General features: G+C 40.4%; 2 protein-coding genes across 11 annotated transcripts in view; one reads left to right on the top strand and one right to left on the bottom strand.

Moving 5' to 3' along the window:
* The window catches only part of AHI1 (Abelson helper integration site 1), a 178487-nt gene extending 163498 nt beyond the window's left edge, over positions 1-14989 (bottom strand). For 6 of the 10 annotated variants that reach the window (XR_006890852.1, XR_006890851.1, XM_046677790.1 and 3 more), the window contains exons 1-3: positions 13937-14055; positions 9215-9282; positions 7987-8111 (exon numbers count right to left, since the gene is read on the bottom strand). Coding sequence is in view for 6 of the 10 variants with exons in the window: in XM_046677790.1 (XP_046533746.1) it covers positions 7987-8111; positions 9215-9224 (135 nt within the window). In the remaining 4 variants the exon portion in view is untranslated. Of the gene's footprint in view, positions 1-7986; positions 8112-9214; positions 9283-13936; positions 14056-14455; positions 14605-14770 lie in introns of those variants that run through there. The other 4 variants (XM_046677791.1, XM_046677792.1, XM_046677796.1 and 1 more) reach the window with 4 other exon arrangements.
* Positions 12713-14034, top strand: LOC124246649 (serine/arginine-rich splicing factor SR45-like). Its single transcript, XM_046675047.1, has 2 exons — positions 12713-13382; positions 13430-14034. Exons 1-2 carry the CDS (start codon positions 13136-13138, stop codon positions 14032-14034), a joined length of 852 nt encoding a protein of 283 aa, XP_046531003.1. The 5' UTR covers positions 12713-13135.
* Positions 14990-16562: the final 1573 nt, after the last annotated feature.

The following is a 16562-nucleotide window of genomic DNA, read 5'->3' as shown; positions in this document are numbered from 1 at the left end:
AGCAGCTGGGTACAGAGAGAGGGCAGCACTCAGAGGAGAGAGCAGCTAGGTTTAGAGAAAGAGGGCAGCAGTCTCCAGGTAAGCTCAACCCTCACCACCAGCAGAAGCAGATTATGTTGAAAGCAATCAACAGGAGAAGAGATTCTCAAATAGATAACCAGACAACTAAAAACTAACAAACACTGAAGGGAAGCTGCACCATGAAGGAAAAGACACCAAATCCAATAAAACAGAACAATTAACAATGAAGGAAAATGATAGGATCACCACAATAAGAATTTACAATGTTATCAAGAAAGAAATTCAAAAGCATATTGGATGGAAAAAAGCAACTGCACAAGTCAGGAGTAAAATTTTGAGCAAGGAAAATAAAGTTTAGGAGATGTGTTGAAAAACAGATTGGACAACACCAAAGTGCTCCAAGATGGAAGCCACTATCAAAATGAGGAATTCTCCCAGAAATGAGCTTACCAATGAAGACTGAAGTTCAATTTTTGAAAATCCCCATGTTAAAGTAGTTAGAAAATATCTAATATATGTTAAAAGATCTAAAAATGCTTTAAAAAAAAACTAGTATTCCAATATATATCCAATAATTTACCATCCCCAACACTCTTTCGCTTACCTAATAGATATTTCCAAATTCTATTCTTCAAGGATAAACTATGAAGCCTTATCCTCAAAAAAATCTTCCCTAAAAACAAACCTTATAAAAATAACTTCTCTTAAAAAAAATAAGTTTAGCGGCCGGCCCCGCGGCCAAGTGGTTAAGTTCGAGTGCTGCACTTCAGCGGCCTGGGGTTTCGCTGGTTCGGATCCTGGGTGCTGACATGGCACTGCTCATCAGGCCATGCTGATGCAGGGTCCCACGTACCACAACTACAAGCACCCACAACTAAAATATACAACTATGTACTGGGGGGATTCAGGGAGAAAAAGCAGGAAGAAAAAGAAAAAAAAGAAGAAGACTGGCAACAGTTGTTAGCTCAGGTGCCAACCTTTAAAAAAAAAGTTTATTTTCACCTCTTCTGTTTCTAAAAGCAACACACGCTTAACTGAAAAGTTAGAAAACAAAACATTAAAAATACAGAAAATACTTAAAGAGAAAAAGAGGACACAAAGCTCAACTCTGGCTGCCTCACACAAGGAAAATCACGGCTAATCTGTTCAGAGACTTATTTTTGACTTCTCTCTATGAATACAGTCATACCTAATAACCTTGAATATCCATTATGTTAAAACGCAAATTTTAACACCCGTACATTTTTCTTTCTACTTTCTCAGTGAGTACCAGAAATGCAGTGGCAATATATACAAAATGTGAGGCCACTCCTGAAGGAAATAATGGAAAAAAGATAACAAAAAATTAGAAATAGTAGAATTATGGTTTAGAAGAAAAGATTTTAAAAATGAAACCCTGGGAAAGCCAATCAAGTGAGGCTCAGTTTTTTATTTACTCTCTTCCACTGATCTGTCAACCTTTGGACTAATAACATCATTTTAATTTTATAATATGACTTTACATTTGTTATTTATGCTTCTGTTTTATTCAATTAATTTTTTAAAACTACTGTAATAAATAATTCTATGGAATCCCATATATTCCATACCATTGTATTGATATTTCTTTACTTTTTAAACATCCTGTTTTTGTGGTTTTGATTTCCTTTTTCTCATTTTATGCTTTATGGGATAGTTATTAAATTTCTAAGTAGCTTATAAATTTTAAACTTTTGTTATTAATTTCTAGATTTGTTGTACTATAGTAAAAGAAAAGGTCTACCTCTATGGAATTTACTATTTCATGGATTAGATTTTGACTGAATTTTGAAGTGTCTCAAATACACTTGTTCATGTTCTCTTATACCTCTGCCCATCCTTTTATCTTTACTTTCTGTGCATCATTTAGGTTTTTGCTTTAGTTTGTCTGTTTTTAAAATCAGCTTGAGATGCAATTTATATATAATAAAATTCACTAATTTATATGTATAATTAAACGAATTCTGGCTAATGCTTATGGACATGTAACCACCAGCATCCTCAGGATGTTAAACATTCCTGTCACCCGACGTGTTCTTCCACAAAGACCACCCCTAACACTCCACGCTGTGGCTCCACTCAACCACTGATCTGCTTTCTGTCCCTATAATTTTGTCTTGTCTAGAATTTCATACAAAAGGCATCATACTGTCTAGACTTTTCTGTCTGGTTTCATTCATGCAGCATGAAGCTTTGGGATTCATCTACACTGTTGCATTTATGGTAGTTTATTCCTTTTTATTGCTGAGCAGTATTCCACTGTATGGATAAACACTACATTTTATTTCTCCATACACCAATTAGTGGACATGTGAGTTATTTCCAGTCTTGAACTGTTATATGTTATCATTTCTCATGAGTAAATACCCATACATGGAATTGTTGTGCTATATGGTAAGTAAACGATTAACTTCTTAAATAACTGCCAAACTGCTTCCCAAAGTGGCTCTACCTTCTGCATGCCCAAATGTATAAGAGTTCCAGTTAGCTAACATCCTTGCCAGCACCCAGCATTGTCCATTTCCATTTTTTAGCTGTTCTAATGGGTGTGTAATAGTATCTCATTACTGTTTTAAATTGCATTTCCCTAATTACTAATGACATTGAGAATATTTACACGTGCTTATTTGCTATCTGTATCTCTTCGTTGGTTAAGTGGTTAAATCTTCAGCTCATTTTCATTGGGTTATTTTCACACAACTGAGTTCTAAGAGTTCTTAAAATGTTCTAGATACACTTCATCAGAAAGTGTGTTGCAAATATTTTCTCTCAACCTAAAGCTTTTCTTTTCATTTGCTTAGCAATGTTTTGAATTTGCACAAAGCCAAATTTATCCCTTTTGTCTCTTATGGTTCATGCTTTTGTATCCTGAGAAATTTATTCATAACTCAAGGTTACAAAGGTTTCATCTCGTACGGCTATCAATAATGAGCACTGGTTCTCCTTACTAAGAGTCATGGATTTGCCCACTCTCCCACTGGCATAACAGGGAATTAGTACTGCACAGTTGTCATGAACACAAGCTCTTGAGTCAGAAGGACCTGGATGCACTACTTATTAGCATAGGATCCTGGGTAAGTTTTTTAATCTCTGAGCCTCAGTTCTCCAACTTATACTAATTTTATAGATTCTTGTGAGCATTAGGTAAGTCAACGCATGTAAAGAACTTAGCATATTGCCTGGCATGTAGTAGATACAGACAAACATTAGTTGAAGAAAAGCTTGGCACCATTATTTATGATTCATGTCTTATTCTATTTACTAAAACTTCAAGAATATTAGTTAAGGTGAAAAGAGATCTTCCTTTATGGGTCCTGATTTTAAAGGAAGTACCTATAGGTGAGGTGTACCTATAGGTCATTCATGGACTACTCTCCCTTCTCAAAGGGGGCCATGGAAAACTACTGAAATCATATGCAACATGTCATATACGTACCTGAGGGTACATAATTGTCACCTACATGAACACCAAATTTTTTTTTTTAAATCATTGTCTTGTTTCTAAGTAAAATATGATGGCTTTTCTCCCTTATTTTTATATGATCACATGATTTTTATTCAACTTATTTGTACTCACTTATTGATATTGACTGATACCCAATTATTAAGCTGTTCTTGAGTTCCTAGGAAGAACTCTATCTGACTGAGACAGAGTATTCTTTCAACACACGATTACATTCAATTTGCTCATATTTTATTTAGGTCTTTTTGTTCTTTCAATATATACTCCTAATTGAGACAACTCTAAGTTTCTTTTTAGAACTCTGTCTACATTTTTGCAAACTTTTATTTTTAAACTTTATGTCATTTTGTTTGATGGGTTAATGTTGCAAGTGGAATACCTGATATTTTAAAAATCTATTTAGAATCTGCTTTTTAAAATAGGAAGTTTAAACCATTTACGTTTATTGTCATGACTAAGACTCTATTCTTATTTAAATTTTTTATTTCATTATTTTTGTTCCTTTTTAAAAAAAATATCTAGGGGCTAAGCCAGTGGTGCAGCAGTTAAGTTCACACATGCCACTTGGGCAGCCCAGGGTTTGCAGGTTCAGATCCCAGGTGTGGACATACACACCAACTGGCAAGCCATGCTGTGGCAGGTGTCCGACACATAAAGTAGAGGAAGATGGGCACGGATGTTAGCTCAAGGCCAGTCTTCCTCAGCAAAAAGAGGAGGATTGGCAGCAGATGTAAGCTCAGGGCTAATCTTCCTAAAAATATATATATATATATATTTTTTTTATTTCATTTTTCCTGATCTTTGTTGACTGTGAAAATATAATAATCTATTTAACATATTACATATTTTTTGTTTTACTCATTTCAAACTCCAGGATAAAATAACTTCTAACTACATCCTAGGTAAAAAGGAATCATTACAAGACATTTTCTTTGCAAGCTAGGAAACTTTGCCCAACCTTTGAGAACAAACTGTTTCTCATATCATATATACTTATCTATATATACTTCTCTAATATAAATCTCGTTTTTTTTTTAAATATTGGCACCTGAGCTAACAACTGTTGCCAATCTTTTATTTTTTTTCCTGCTTTTTCTCCCCAAATCCCCCCACTACATTGTTGTATATTTTAGTTGTGGGTCCTTCTAGTTGTGGCATGTGGGATGCCGCCTCAGCATAGCCTGATGAGTGGTGCCATGTCCGCACCCAGGATCCGAACAAGCGAAACCCTGGGCTGCCAAAGCAGAGCACATGAACTTAGCCACTTGGCCATGGTGCCAGCCCCTATAAATCTTAAGTAATTATTTTTGACATAAATAATAATTGAGAAGGTTCTATACATTTAACTAGTTCCAAGGGTCATCCAGATACATTTTCAGATCATAAATTCTCTATTTTTTTTTTTCCTTAAAGTTTGACACCTGACCTAACATCTGCTGCCAATTTTTCTTTTTTTTTTTCCCTTCTTCTCCCCAAAGCCCCCCAGTACATAGTTGTATATTCTAGTTGTAGGTTGTTCTGGTTGTATTATGTGGGATGCCACCTCAGCATGGCTTGATGAGCGGTGCTAGGTCTGCAGCCACGATCCAAACCAGTGAAACCCTGGGCCGCCAAAGCGGAGCATGTGAATTTAACCACTCAGCCATGGCCCTGGCCCCAAATTCTCTACTCTTAAATTCTTAATTTGGATTCATGTCTCTGGACATGGTACTACATACTGAACTAACACACTTTCCAACAGTACTGTAGTTTCTCTCAGGCAGGGAATACTGGGAGTAATTCTCTGCTAACTCCATATGTTCACTATAGCTCTCATAAGTGACTGACAAGTTAGGTGACCGGATTCTTTGGGACACAATTTTTCCCCAAATACTGTACAAATACTACTCCACTGTCTTTTGGATTTAGCGTTTTTTGAGAGAATTCTGAAATGCACTAGATGTTTCTTTTTCTGTCTAGATGTTAACAAAATTTATTTTTCTCTTAAAATTAAAAAGTTTCTAGTATAGTTCTCATCTCATAAATTTTACCTGGAATGCAAGATGGACTCATCTCATCCTAGATCTTTTTTTTTACTCTCAGGAAGGCTTCTTCACCATGTTCTTTCTACTGTTTCTGCTCCATAGTACTGTCTGGAAACACTTACTTGTAGCTCAAGTATTTCTGTATGACCTATATAGAACATATACGTTCTATACGTTATTCTTCTCATGGAAGACAATCTCAAATTTGTCTTCCACATCACTGCTTAGGTTTTTCCATGGTGTCAATTATACTGTGTTAGGACTGAGATATAGTTTTAAGGAAGCAACTGAAGACAGAACATGGAGGGACTGTGGTTTTAAATCCCACTTATGCTGTGTCTGGCTATATGACCCTGGCAAACCGTTTAACATCTCTGTTAAGTGCTTTCTGTTCAGATGTTTATAAAATTTCTCATGTGCAAAATAAGACCTGCAAAACTACACTTCATGATTAACACGAGAATTAGCATTTGTAATGTTCTTATCACAGTGCCTGATACATAGTTATAAAACAATAAGATGAACCTGCCATTATTATGACTTCTCTTATTATGGTTTTTTCCTTAATTTTCTTATTTCAGCCTCCTTCCTTTTCAATCTCAGCCTATTCTGTGCTGGGGATTCCTTGTTCTTGTTCTGAAGAGGTCCTGTCTCTTCAGACCTTATTAAAAGAGGTGCTATTGGGTTGTGGTTAAGACTAGATTCTGCAGTCAGACTGTCAGAGTTTGAATCCTGGTTCTACCCCTGACTATGTAACTTTGGGTAAGTTATTCAATCCTCTGTGATCCAGTTTCCTCATCTATAAATGGAGGTAAGATCTCACAATTTTGTTGTTTGTATTAAAAATGAGTGAATACACATAGAATGTTTAGAAGAGTGCCTGAAAGATAGAAAGCACTCAGTTATGTAGTAAATAAAAGCAGGTATTCCTCCTCTACTTCTTAAAGTAAATCATTTCAGAAATATGTTGTTTTCCTGTAAGTCCTCCAGGAATAGATCCTTCTTGTGAGCTGAAAAATCTCTTTCTAAATATTTCTTCCTGGTGTACCTATGTCTGAATGAAAAGATACCTTGAATGGCCCGGCGTTTGCCAAGAGAGCCTGGGTAGATTATGCTTAGTCACCTCCACGAGGGTGTCCTCAACACCTCTACTGGACCTTAGGTAAATGAACATGCCTTCGACCCATTTCCTGGTTATCCATTTAATTTAGCATTCTTGGCCTAAACTGCATTTTGTTCATGCTCACAAAGCCTAGTTCTGACTGTGAGAGAAAAGATAAGGTCCTACACTTTGACTAAACAAGTCCATAGCAATATCCGGCAGACAATTGTTTCCAGGGTTCTTTCTGCTTTTGCCAATGTACACCACCTTACCCAAGGGGAGGACATATACAATATGCAATGTTCCATCTTCCATATGCCACTGTTTCCAACCATATTGTGTACGGGTACCACTAGAAGAAGCATATTTAGTTTAGGGCAGTGTCCACCATGGGAAACCTAATCTGCCCCATTCTGTCAGGAGTTCTAAATTGGTGTGCAGCAGTACACTTGTGTCCTATGAATCCCTCACATGTGTATGGCTGGATTCTGGCCAATGTCAGTATTTATTTTTGCTTCACTTGAGAATATACACTGTTACACTGATGACTGCCAGATAGAATATTAAAATCAATAAGTCCTATGACAAAATACAGAATAGGATAAAATTTGCTGGGTAAAACGTAGGGTATATGTAACTCATCATAAAACTCTTGCCAAAGAAATATTATGTACCAAATAACTATGAAGTTATTTGTGTGTGTGTGTGTGCGTGTGGACACAAGAGATTATGGTCAAAAGAGTAAAAGGTGCAAGTGAAATAGTGAGACAGGTTTGAAGAGTGAACGGTGCATTAATGTGGATACTATTACAGACTCTTTAAAGCACCCTGGGAATCAGGTTGTAGTTAAGTGCTGATTTGTTTGGTATTACTTGGAATTCTGTTTTTAATCCCTTCAAGCGTGCCGCCAAAAATTCTGTCATTTGAAAGTGCACCTCAAGTACAAAAAGGATAATTATTGCCTTAAGGTTCCATTGATTTCTCTAGGTTCTGCTGTGTAGAATCGCATGAATTAAGTCTAAATAAAGACAAGCCATTGATTATCTGAAGGAAAATATTACTTCCTAAATTCTTCATAATTCTGGATTAAAAATCTTGATTTTCTTCAAAAATGGGAAATGTGGTTAGTTTTGAGTTTCTCCACTATCCCTAGTCACTCTGAGCAGTCCAAGTCCTTCTTATAGGAGCACTCAAGACTGAACTCAGTCTCTAAGACTAATGATGTTGCTAATGTAAACTTGATTTTACCATACATTATGGACCAAATTTAATTTCCAAAGTTCCTTAGAGTTTTAATAAGAAAGTCATAATCTTATGCAGATATATAAGTCACCGTTACCAAATGATCAATTACTCACTGAGAGTTTTTCTCCAGATTTGCCAATTTTTTTCTTCAGTTTTTTTCTTTCGCGTATTAGATCATTGTGGGTCTTAAGCAATTCCTCAAAGCGAACTTTGGTTTTTACTTTGGCTTCACTCTCCACTACAAATGATAAAGACTCACGTCATTTTCTAAACAACTCTATGATAAACATAACTGCATTCTTATTACGTGAAAGAACACAGTCTTGTAAATGCCTGCATGAGTTCTCCAGCTATCTTAGAACAACTGACTAGTCCTTCCTTCTTAAAAAACTTCTTTTGGATTTGGTGACACCACACTCACTCGTATCCCTCTTACCTTTTGGGCGACTCCCTCTAAAAGTCTCCTTTGCTAACTTAACTTTTACTTATGATGCACAGTAGCACATCTACCACTGTTAGTTCCATGGCCTTAAACAAGTTACTCAGCATCTCTAAACTTCACCTTCCTTATCTGTAAAATTAAGAATAACTTATGTCAAAGATCAATCTGTAGGACAACTGGCTAACACTTGCCTAGTCAAGAATCAGCATTCAAGAAATATTAAATGTTGAAAGTTGTTTTTCCCTTTAAAACATAAATCAGATCATGTTATTCTCTTGCTTTAAGACCCTGTGAGTTTCCCACCTCACTTAAGACAAAATAAAACAAGTCCTTCACATGCCCTACAGAGTTCTCACTTCCTGGCCTGCCTACCTGCACAGCTTCAAAAGAAGACAAATATCCCCTTAGATCCCTACATTCTGGCCGTACTGCCCTTCCTCTAGCTCCTGTGCCAGTCACCTGTCTTTGCAAATAAAGTTTTCTGAAACATAGCCATGCCCACTTGGTTAAGAATTGCTGTGGCTGCCTGTGTGCTTCAACGGCAGAGGTGAGTAGCTGTAGCAGAGACCAAGCCTAAAATATTTCCTCACCCGCCCTTTAAGAACATTTGCCGATGTCTGCTTCAGCGTAAAACATCCATTTTGATGATAACAAAAATTAATCATGTTGTAATTATTACTTACCTTGTCCAGCTGAGTCCCAAACTGCCACCCACCGAACACATAATAATCTTAATCACCAACATTAAATAGAAAATTGAATATCAAACTATTAAATATCATATTTTGTTGATGACATCTACTTTATTCATTATCAGTTAAAGAACCCCTTAAAATAACCCAAACTTTAAAATAAATAAATAATATGTATTGCATACATAAGTTTCATAGAAGTCTTACCAGTGGGCATATCTCAGCCTTATGGAGAGTATTGAGTTGTAATATAAAGCACTCACTCAATCAGTATCCTATTAAAACAAAGAGAATTTATTTTTAATATGGAATTTCCAAATAAAAACTATAAAATATTCTTCATGCAAGATTACGTCATTGTCCATTACCTCATCAAGTTTATAACAATAAAGCTAAGTTCTCTCATCAAAATCTTACATAAATGACTTGAATTGGTTTAGAGTCCAAAATAAAGTGAAGCAAACTGGACCATATTTGAATAAAATATTTATATATTTTAAATAAAATTTTTTTTCAATTTTGAAAGGCAGTAAACATCTAACTTGGTATGTTAATACACTTTTAAAAGTGTTTTAAGTAAATAATGAACATTCCAATACACTTTGAAGAAACGAGACTCCACCTCAAGACTGACTTTCCCAAGAGCATACACTATTAGTAAAGTATGCTTGTGAGGAGCATATTCACAGATAATGAATCTAAATAGCTCTGTACCTGCCCTAAAATGCTGCTACGGTAGAGAAAGTTAGCACAAGCATCCACACTTTCTTTCTCAAATAAATACCTGGGTGTACATCATTGTTATCAAAACCATGGATTAAATTCAGTATAAATATTCCTGAATTGCCAATTTCATTTAAAGATTGGAGGTGTGTCCAAAACATATTGATTCCTGCACTAGAACACAATATGAATATGTTTTTAAGGATAAAAATGAAGACTATTCAAAAAAAGAAAAAAGACATAATTTAAGCGGGCTTAGCAATTATCACTGAATGCTCCAGATCCCTGGGGATCCACACTCATGTTCCTCTGCTGTTAGAGGTACTTTGGACAGAGCAGTCTAAGAAGAAATGCTAAAAAGAAAAGAATGATTATACAAACACACCTAATCATGTGAGTCAACTTACGTGACAACTATCCAGTACACAGACAAAACAGACATTACAAATAAATAAATACATAAATAAAACAAAAGCTAGTAATAAACTAGGGGGAAAAAAAAGCAGACATCACTAAAACCACACAGCAAAAACTCCTCTACTTTACTAGACGAACCCGTATGTACTCTTTCTAGTTGACACAGATCTAATAAACCTGGTCATCTACTTTCCAATCCACCCCAAATTAGAAAAGAGAGAGGCTGCAAAGGTAAGTATGATGACAGCATCAGTAATTGAAACCTGACAGCACATGAGAAGAAAAAAATATAAAGAAGGACTTAATATTTATAGTATTCCATGGTCACTCAATCTATAGGAAAACAGCTGAACTATGTCATGACTATGAATCACCAAGAAAAGGTTTACTCATATTGAGCTTAATCTGTTTTCTTTTCTCTTGAGTAGAATTTATGACATTTTAGATTAAACAAAAACTACTGAAGAGGCAGGGCAAAGAGTCAAGGATGATTCTTATGTTTCTGGAACTAGAATAATGAGACCAGAAGCATCATGCATTGGGATATAGTACAGTACAGGACAAGTGTAGTGGAGGGGTTTAAAACACACATCCTGGAATAATTAGTCTCCTCTGATTACTTGTGTGACCTTAGGAAATTTCTTTCCTCACCTGTACAATCAGTCCAACAGTGCCTGCTCAAAGGGTTGTTGTAAGGGTTAAAGGATTGAGAACAGTGCCTTAGACAGAACAAGTATCAATCAGCAAACATTAGCTACAACCGTAACAGATACTTCTTACGGAGACACTCACTGAGCTGACCGGGCATGCTGAACTGGCTGCGTGAGGGGCACTAAGCGGCTATAAGCTCAGACTCCACTGACAGATCCTTGGATTCAAATCCCAATTCTACCTGCCAGTAGATTAAGCTCTGTAGACTTCAATTTCCTAATCTTTCAAAACAGAGTAATAATAGTAAATCACTCATATAGGGTTTTTGTAAAGATTAAATAAGAATATATAACTAAAACACTTAACACAATGCCTAGATCATGGCAAGCCCTTCAAAAATGGTGGCCTTTACTACTTTATGAAGAAAATATATATCACATAATATACAAATATATAATTATACTATATATATTATAATCACATTATGTTTGGTAGCCAATAGAATATAGTAATCCAGCAAGGAGACCTAGGCTGAAGAAGTAGGCATCATTTGTATATGTGACGGCCACAAGAAACACAAGCACCAAAGCGAATTCTGGGAGCTCACAAAATAAAATAAAAAGACATCAGACAGACAGGTGAAAAACTGAGAAAGAGAGGTATCACAGGAACCAAGGGGAAAAGATTTTTAAGAAAGAAGTGGTCTACACTGTGTGGTATCAAAAGTTGCTGCAAGTTTTGAAGTGTCTACTGGATTTGCAATCAGGAAGTCACATGAGCAAGACTGTTTACAGATGGGCAGAAACCTGGCAGCCACAAGTGGAGGGATGAATTGAAGGCTAGACATGCAGAAGAAACATGTAGATAATTCTTTCTACAACTCTGCTTCCAACTGTCTTTCCCCACCCCCAAAGGCAGTGACATGAGGCAGCAGCATTGCGGGACAAAAAGACTACGGAAGGACTTTGCTGTTTGTTTTAAGATTGTTCTCCATGCCTCCATCACCCTACCCTTTTAAAAAATAAATCATTATCTACACTACAATCAGAGTGACTTTCTAAAATACAAATGTGAAGGTATCATTTCTTTAAAACTCTTCACTAGCTCCCAATCACCCACTGGAAAAAATATGAAGTCCTTACCACTGGGTCCATGGCTACTTCTGAAACGACCCCTTGCCTTGGTTCACCTCCCCTTCTCTGGCCACACTTCCACCCACATTCTATGCTCCAGCCATGTGAAATCACTTGCAGGCCCTCAAATGTGCCCCACTCTTTCTTGCCTCTGTACCATTACACACCTCTCTCGTGAGACATGCCCTTCCTCCCTGTCCCTCTAACAAATTCCAACTATCCTCTGACACTAAATGCAACTGGGATCTTCTCTGGGGAGCACTCTACCCATGAGGGGCAGTTAAATAATTCTTCTCTGTGCTCCTTCATATCTCCTTCTACCTCAGCCCTCAATTTTCACGCGGGCAAAATGTTCTCTGACTCCCACCAAACTGCCATTGTTTCGGAGGGCCTGGCCTGTGCTCTCTTCATCTGTGTATTCCTTCTTAAAAGGGGTGTGGGGTGGGGGCAGTAATAATGGTTCGAGGGTCAAAAAGACTCAAGCTTAAACTCTTGTTTTACCACTTGTTGAATGTGCAGCCTTGGGCCAGCTACTTAATTTCACTAAGGCTTGTTTTGGATTTTTCCCCCTGGGAAATTAAAATGGCACCTACTTTATTGTAAGGAGAAAAAGAAAAATTGAAAAGCAAAGTGATCACAGCAGCTGGCACAGTGTAGATGCTCAAAATTACTTAATGCTCATTATTATAGTATTAAAAATAATTATGCAACAGATAAAAACACCATTAAGTACATATTTACATTATTTACTTTTTAGTTTAATGCACAATTGAATAAATGCTAATATTACTTAACAACATAGCAGGTACACTACAGAAATAATCATCTCTAAGTGTTCAGGTGTACTACAGCAAACACATTACAGAATTAATGACCAATATTTGATTAGTAACATCATTGTCAAAAATCAAGGTCAGACTTAAAATGACATTCCTGAATCTCATATATGCCATTATTTTAAAGCTTTTTCCTCACAAACCTTTACAGGTGCTGCTAACAGATACCAAGAAGGGAAATTAACATAATTAACAAGTTTCATCTCAATTTACTTTTTCTTTAACCACCTGATTATCAGCCAATAATCTATCGATCAAAGGGAGAAAAAGCTGAGAGGCCTGGATAATTCACTACTCGACCGAATTTCACAGCATGGGAAAAAAGAAGCAAAGAAAAACCCTGTATTCACAAGTCAATTAATAAATAGATGATAGTCTCCATAAATAAACAGAATTCTAAATATGGTTTAAAAAACTTTGGGTATTTAAATTTCTCCCAAATAATGTTTTTAAAGTGTCCGAGTCCCCACAATAAGCAATGTCCCTGCAAGCCCAAGCAGACAGCGGTCGTTAACGCAACAGGTGACGGACCGTCAACATCCTCTCCTCGGGGGGAGGAGCAGAGGCCACAGGTGGAGGACCGTCAGCATCCTCGGGAGGACGCAGACGCCACAGGTGGAGGATCGTCAGCATCCTCTCCTCCTCCCGAGGAGAGGCCACAGGTGGAGGGCCGTCAGCATCCTCGGGAGAAGGAACAGACGCCACAGGTGGAGGACCGTCAGCATCCTCTCCTCCTCCCGAGCAGAGACCACAGGCGGAGGGCCGTCAGCATCCTCTCCTCCTCCCGAGCAGAGGCCACAGGCGAAGGGCGGTCAGCATCCTCGGGAGGACGGGCAGAGGCCACAGCCGCCGGCAGCAGGGTTTCAGCCGTGCCCAAACGCAGCGCAGCCGCCGGCGGGGAGTCCTAACCTGTCTACGTCTTTCCCATTTCTACCTGTACACCTGGAAACGACCGCCGCGGCGTAATTCGCCTTTCCTCCGACACCGGGAGCACATCAGCCGCCCCTCCCCAGACGCGGCGAGAAGGTGTCGCAGCGCTAGAAGGCGCACCAGGCGCCCCCCACGGCCAGACCCGCCCTCAGGACGAGGCGGCCCCCAGACTCCACCCCAGCGGGAGAGCAGACCCCTCCCCTCAGGACGGCCCCGGCCCCGGCGCCCGCCGTACTCACGGAGAGGAGCTCGCGGACGGCCGGCGCCAGGCGATGCGCACGCTCCCCGCCAGCGCGCGGGCCGAGACCGAGGGCCGCGCCGCCAGCCCGGGCTCTGAGGGCCGGCCGGTGCCGCAGTGCGGGCAGCGCGCCGCCGTGACGTCAGCGCCGCCTGCGCCACCGCTCCCATGGCAACCGCCGCCCCGCCCCCGTGCCTCCTACGCCTGGGCCCTGCGGGGCTGAGGTGCTGCGCCTGCGCAGACGGCGCGCGCGCGCCCGCCCCACCGTGGACCCTCCAACTGCGGCCGGGCACGCGCTCGGGGGCCCGGCAAGGCGGGAGGCGTCGGGGACCGGCCGCCGCGGAGAAGCAGACTCGTACCCCCGCGATCGCACCCGCAAAGCCAAGGGTGCTTGCTGCGTGGGGAAGGGAGAGCCGGACTGCAGGCCGGATCGTGCGGAGCGCTGCCCGCGGAGACGGGCCTCGCTGCTCCCCGCCCCGCCTGCCTGGCGCCGCCCCCGAGTGGAGCCCTCCAGACCCACCCCGACGCTCGGCCGAGCGCCGTGCCCTGCGGGCGTTCCTTCGGAGCCCGGCTAGCCAGGCCCCCTCGGCGTCTGCACGCCTGCAGACCCCCTCGTTGTTCTGCAGACCCCGTGGGAGGCAGAGACACCCTGCTCATCCTGCGTCCCTGCCCCCGCCCCGGACGGCTGTCTGGGTGTCCCCACCGCCGTCCTCCCAGGGTTCCGGTTAGACCACTGAGAGTAACCGAAACGCCTCCTGCACCGATCGCGTCCCCTCCACCTGTTTGACACCCAGGGGATGGCCCATCCGGCCCAGCGCCCGCCGCTCCCGCCCACCTGCATCCTGCTCGCCAGGGTCAGCGTGGGGGGCCTCTGCCAGGCACCCGACTCCAGTTTTGACCCGGAATTCTGTTCTCCCCCCTGCTCCGACCTCGCTCAAACGGAAATCCGATCATGCCACCCTCCTCTTGAAAACTCTTCAGAGATCCGTAGGATCCTGCGAGACGCCCCACCTCCTGACTGTTTATGTCTCATTGCCTCCTTCCAGTTCTGTGCTGCGGCGGTATGGCGTGACGTGTCCCATGCAGAACGACCCAGGCCTCTCATGCCCCAGATCTTGCGCACATTATCCCCTCTCCCTGAAAATCCTTCCTTGTGAATACTCCTGCGTGTCTCAGCGTGAAATGGTGTCCATCCTTTGAATCTTAGCCATGTTGACTAGCACCTCCAAACGCTCCTGCTGTATATCCTATTATGCTTTGGACACTCATTCTACACGTTATATTTCAATCGTTTACATCGTATTTTAATTTTTCTAGCCTCAGCATCTACCATAGTATCTATCAAATGGTACTTCATGAACATTTGTCAAACGGATAATAGATGACATATATTGAGCTCCTCCAAGGAGCTGTGCATTGTAGGTGTTTTACGTACTTTTCATTCATCCTCAGAAGTGTGATGTAAGTGCCCACTTTTACATAGAGAGGTTACGACTCTGCTCATTCTCAGTCAGGTATTTTCATTACACCTTCCCCAGCCTATCAGCCTGAATGAGATGTACACCTGTTGCCCTCTCGTACCTGGACCTTCACAATAGCTTGCAGAGGTGTAGTTGGGGGAGGGGGAGGTTGTCAGGGAATGTTTCATAGCGCAAGTGACATTTGAGTAAAGACCTAGAAAATGAGCAGAGTTGTCCAGATTGGGAAGGGCTTCTGGGTAGAGAAAGGTCGAGTACAGCAGGGCTCATTAAAAGAAAGCTTGGCATAATCCAAGAAGTGAAATAAATTCAGCATGGCTGAATGAAAGGTCAAGAATGAGGCTGGGGGGGAGGAAGTAAGGTAAGAGAGAGAAGCAAGTTCTGAAGAGACTCAGTATCCTGAGGTCGTGAGGTACCACGGAAGGGTTTTTCATGGAGTAAAATGATCAAATTTTAACTTCAGAAGGATATCCCTGGCTGTAGTGTGAAAAAATGGATAGGAAGAAAGCAAATCTAAATCCAGGAATATCAGTTAAGATGGTGTTGCTGCAATCCATGTAAGAAATGATGGTGTTATGGGCAAGGGTAGGAGCAGTCAGAGTGGGCAGAAATGCACAAATTCAAGAGATTTTTAGGAGGTAGAAATGTCAGGACTTGGTCATGGATTGATTGGATGGAGGAGTGAGTGATAGGAATTCATGAAAAATGATGACCAGCTCCCCCTCTTCTCGCCAAGTGAAGAAGCGGCAAGCATGTCAGGGCCATGAAGTTTATATGAAAGGGGAGTGAGGAAATAAATACTGAGACTAATGGGAGCTGAGTTTCTCCCTACAGGAGAAGGGAGTTACAAATAGGGAAAGGAGGAGTTCTGGAATGACCCTTGTGGTGGTAATGGATTGGAATCAGATATGTCAGTGTGAACTCACAGTTTTCAATACATACGTAAACACATACAGAAATAAATATAGATAAAAGTGTGTGTGTCTGTGTCTCCTTTCTATGTATCTATATATCTTTATCTATCTAGATACATAGATATCTAGAAGTTCTTTATAATCTTGCAATTTTTCTGTAAGTTTAAACGTATTTTAAAATTGCAAAAATATTTTAAAGATACTGAGGTTTCTGGCTTAGGTAACTAGGTGGAGA

This window comes from Equus quagga, chromosome 11 (genome assembly GCF_021613505.1).
Source record: "Equus quagga isolate Etosha38 chromosome 11, UCLA_HA_Equagga_1.0, whole genome shotgun sequence".
Classification (NCBI taxonomy): domain Eukaryota; kingdom Metazoa; phylum Chordata; class Mammalia; order Perissodactyla; family Equidae; genus Equus; species Equus quagga.
This window is presented reverse-complemented; position numbering and strand designations above follow the sequence as displayed.

Coding starts and splice junctions, on each gene's coding strand:
- LOC124246649 (XM_046675047.1), top strand. CDS start 13,136: ATGATAGTCTCCATAAATAAACAGAATTCTAAATATGGTTTAAAAAAC. Junction 13,383..13,429: donor GGAGGACGCAGACGCCACAG/GTGGAGGATCGT, acceptor GAGAGGCCACAG/GTGGAGGGCCGTCAGCATCC.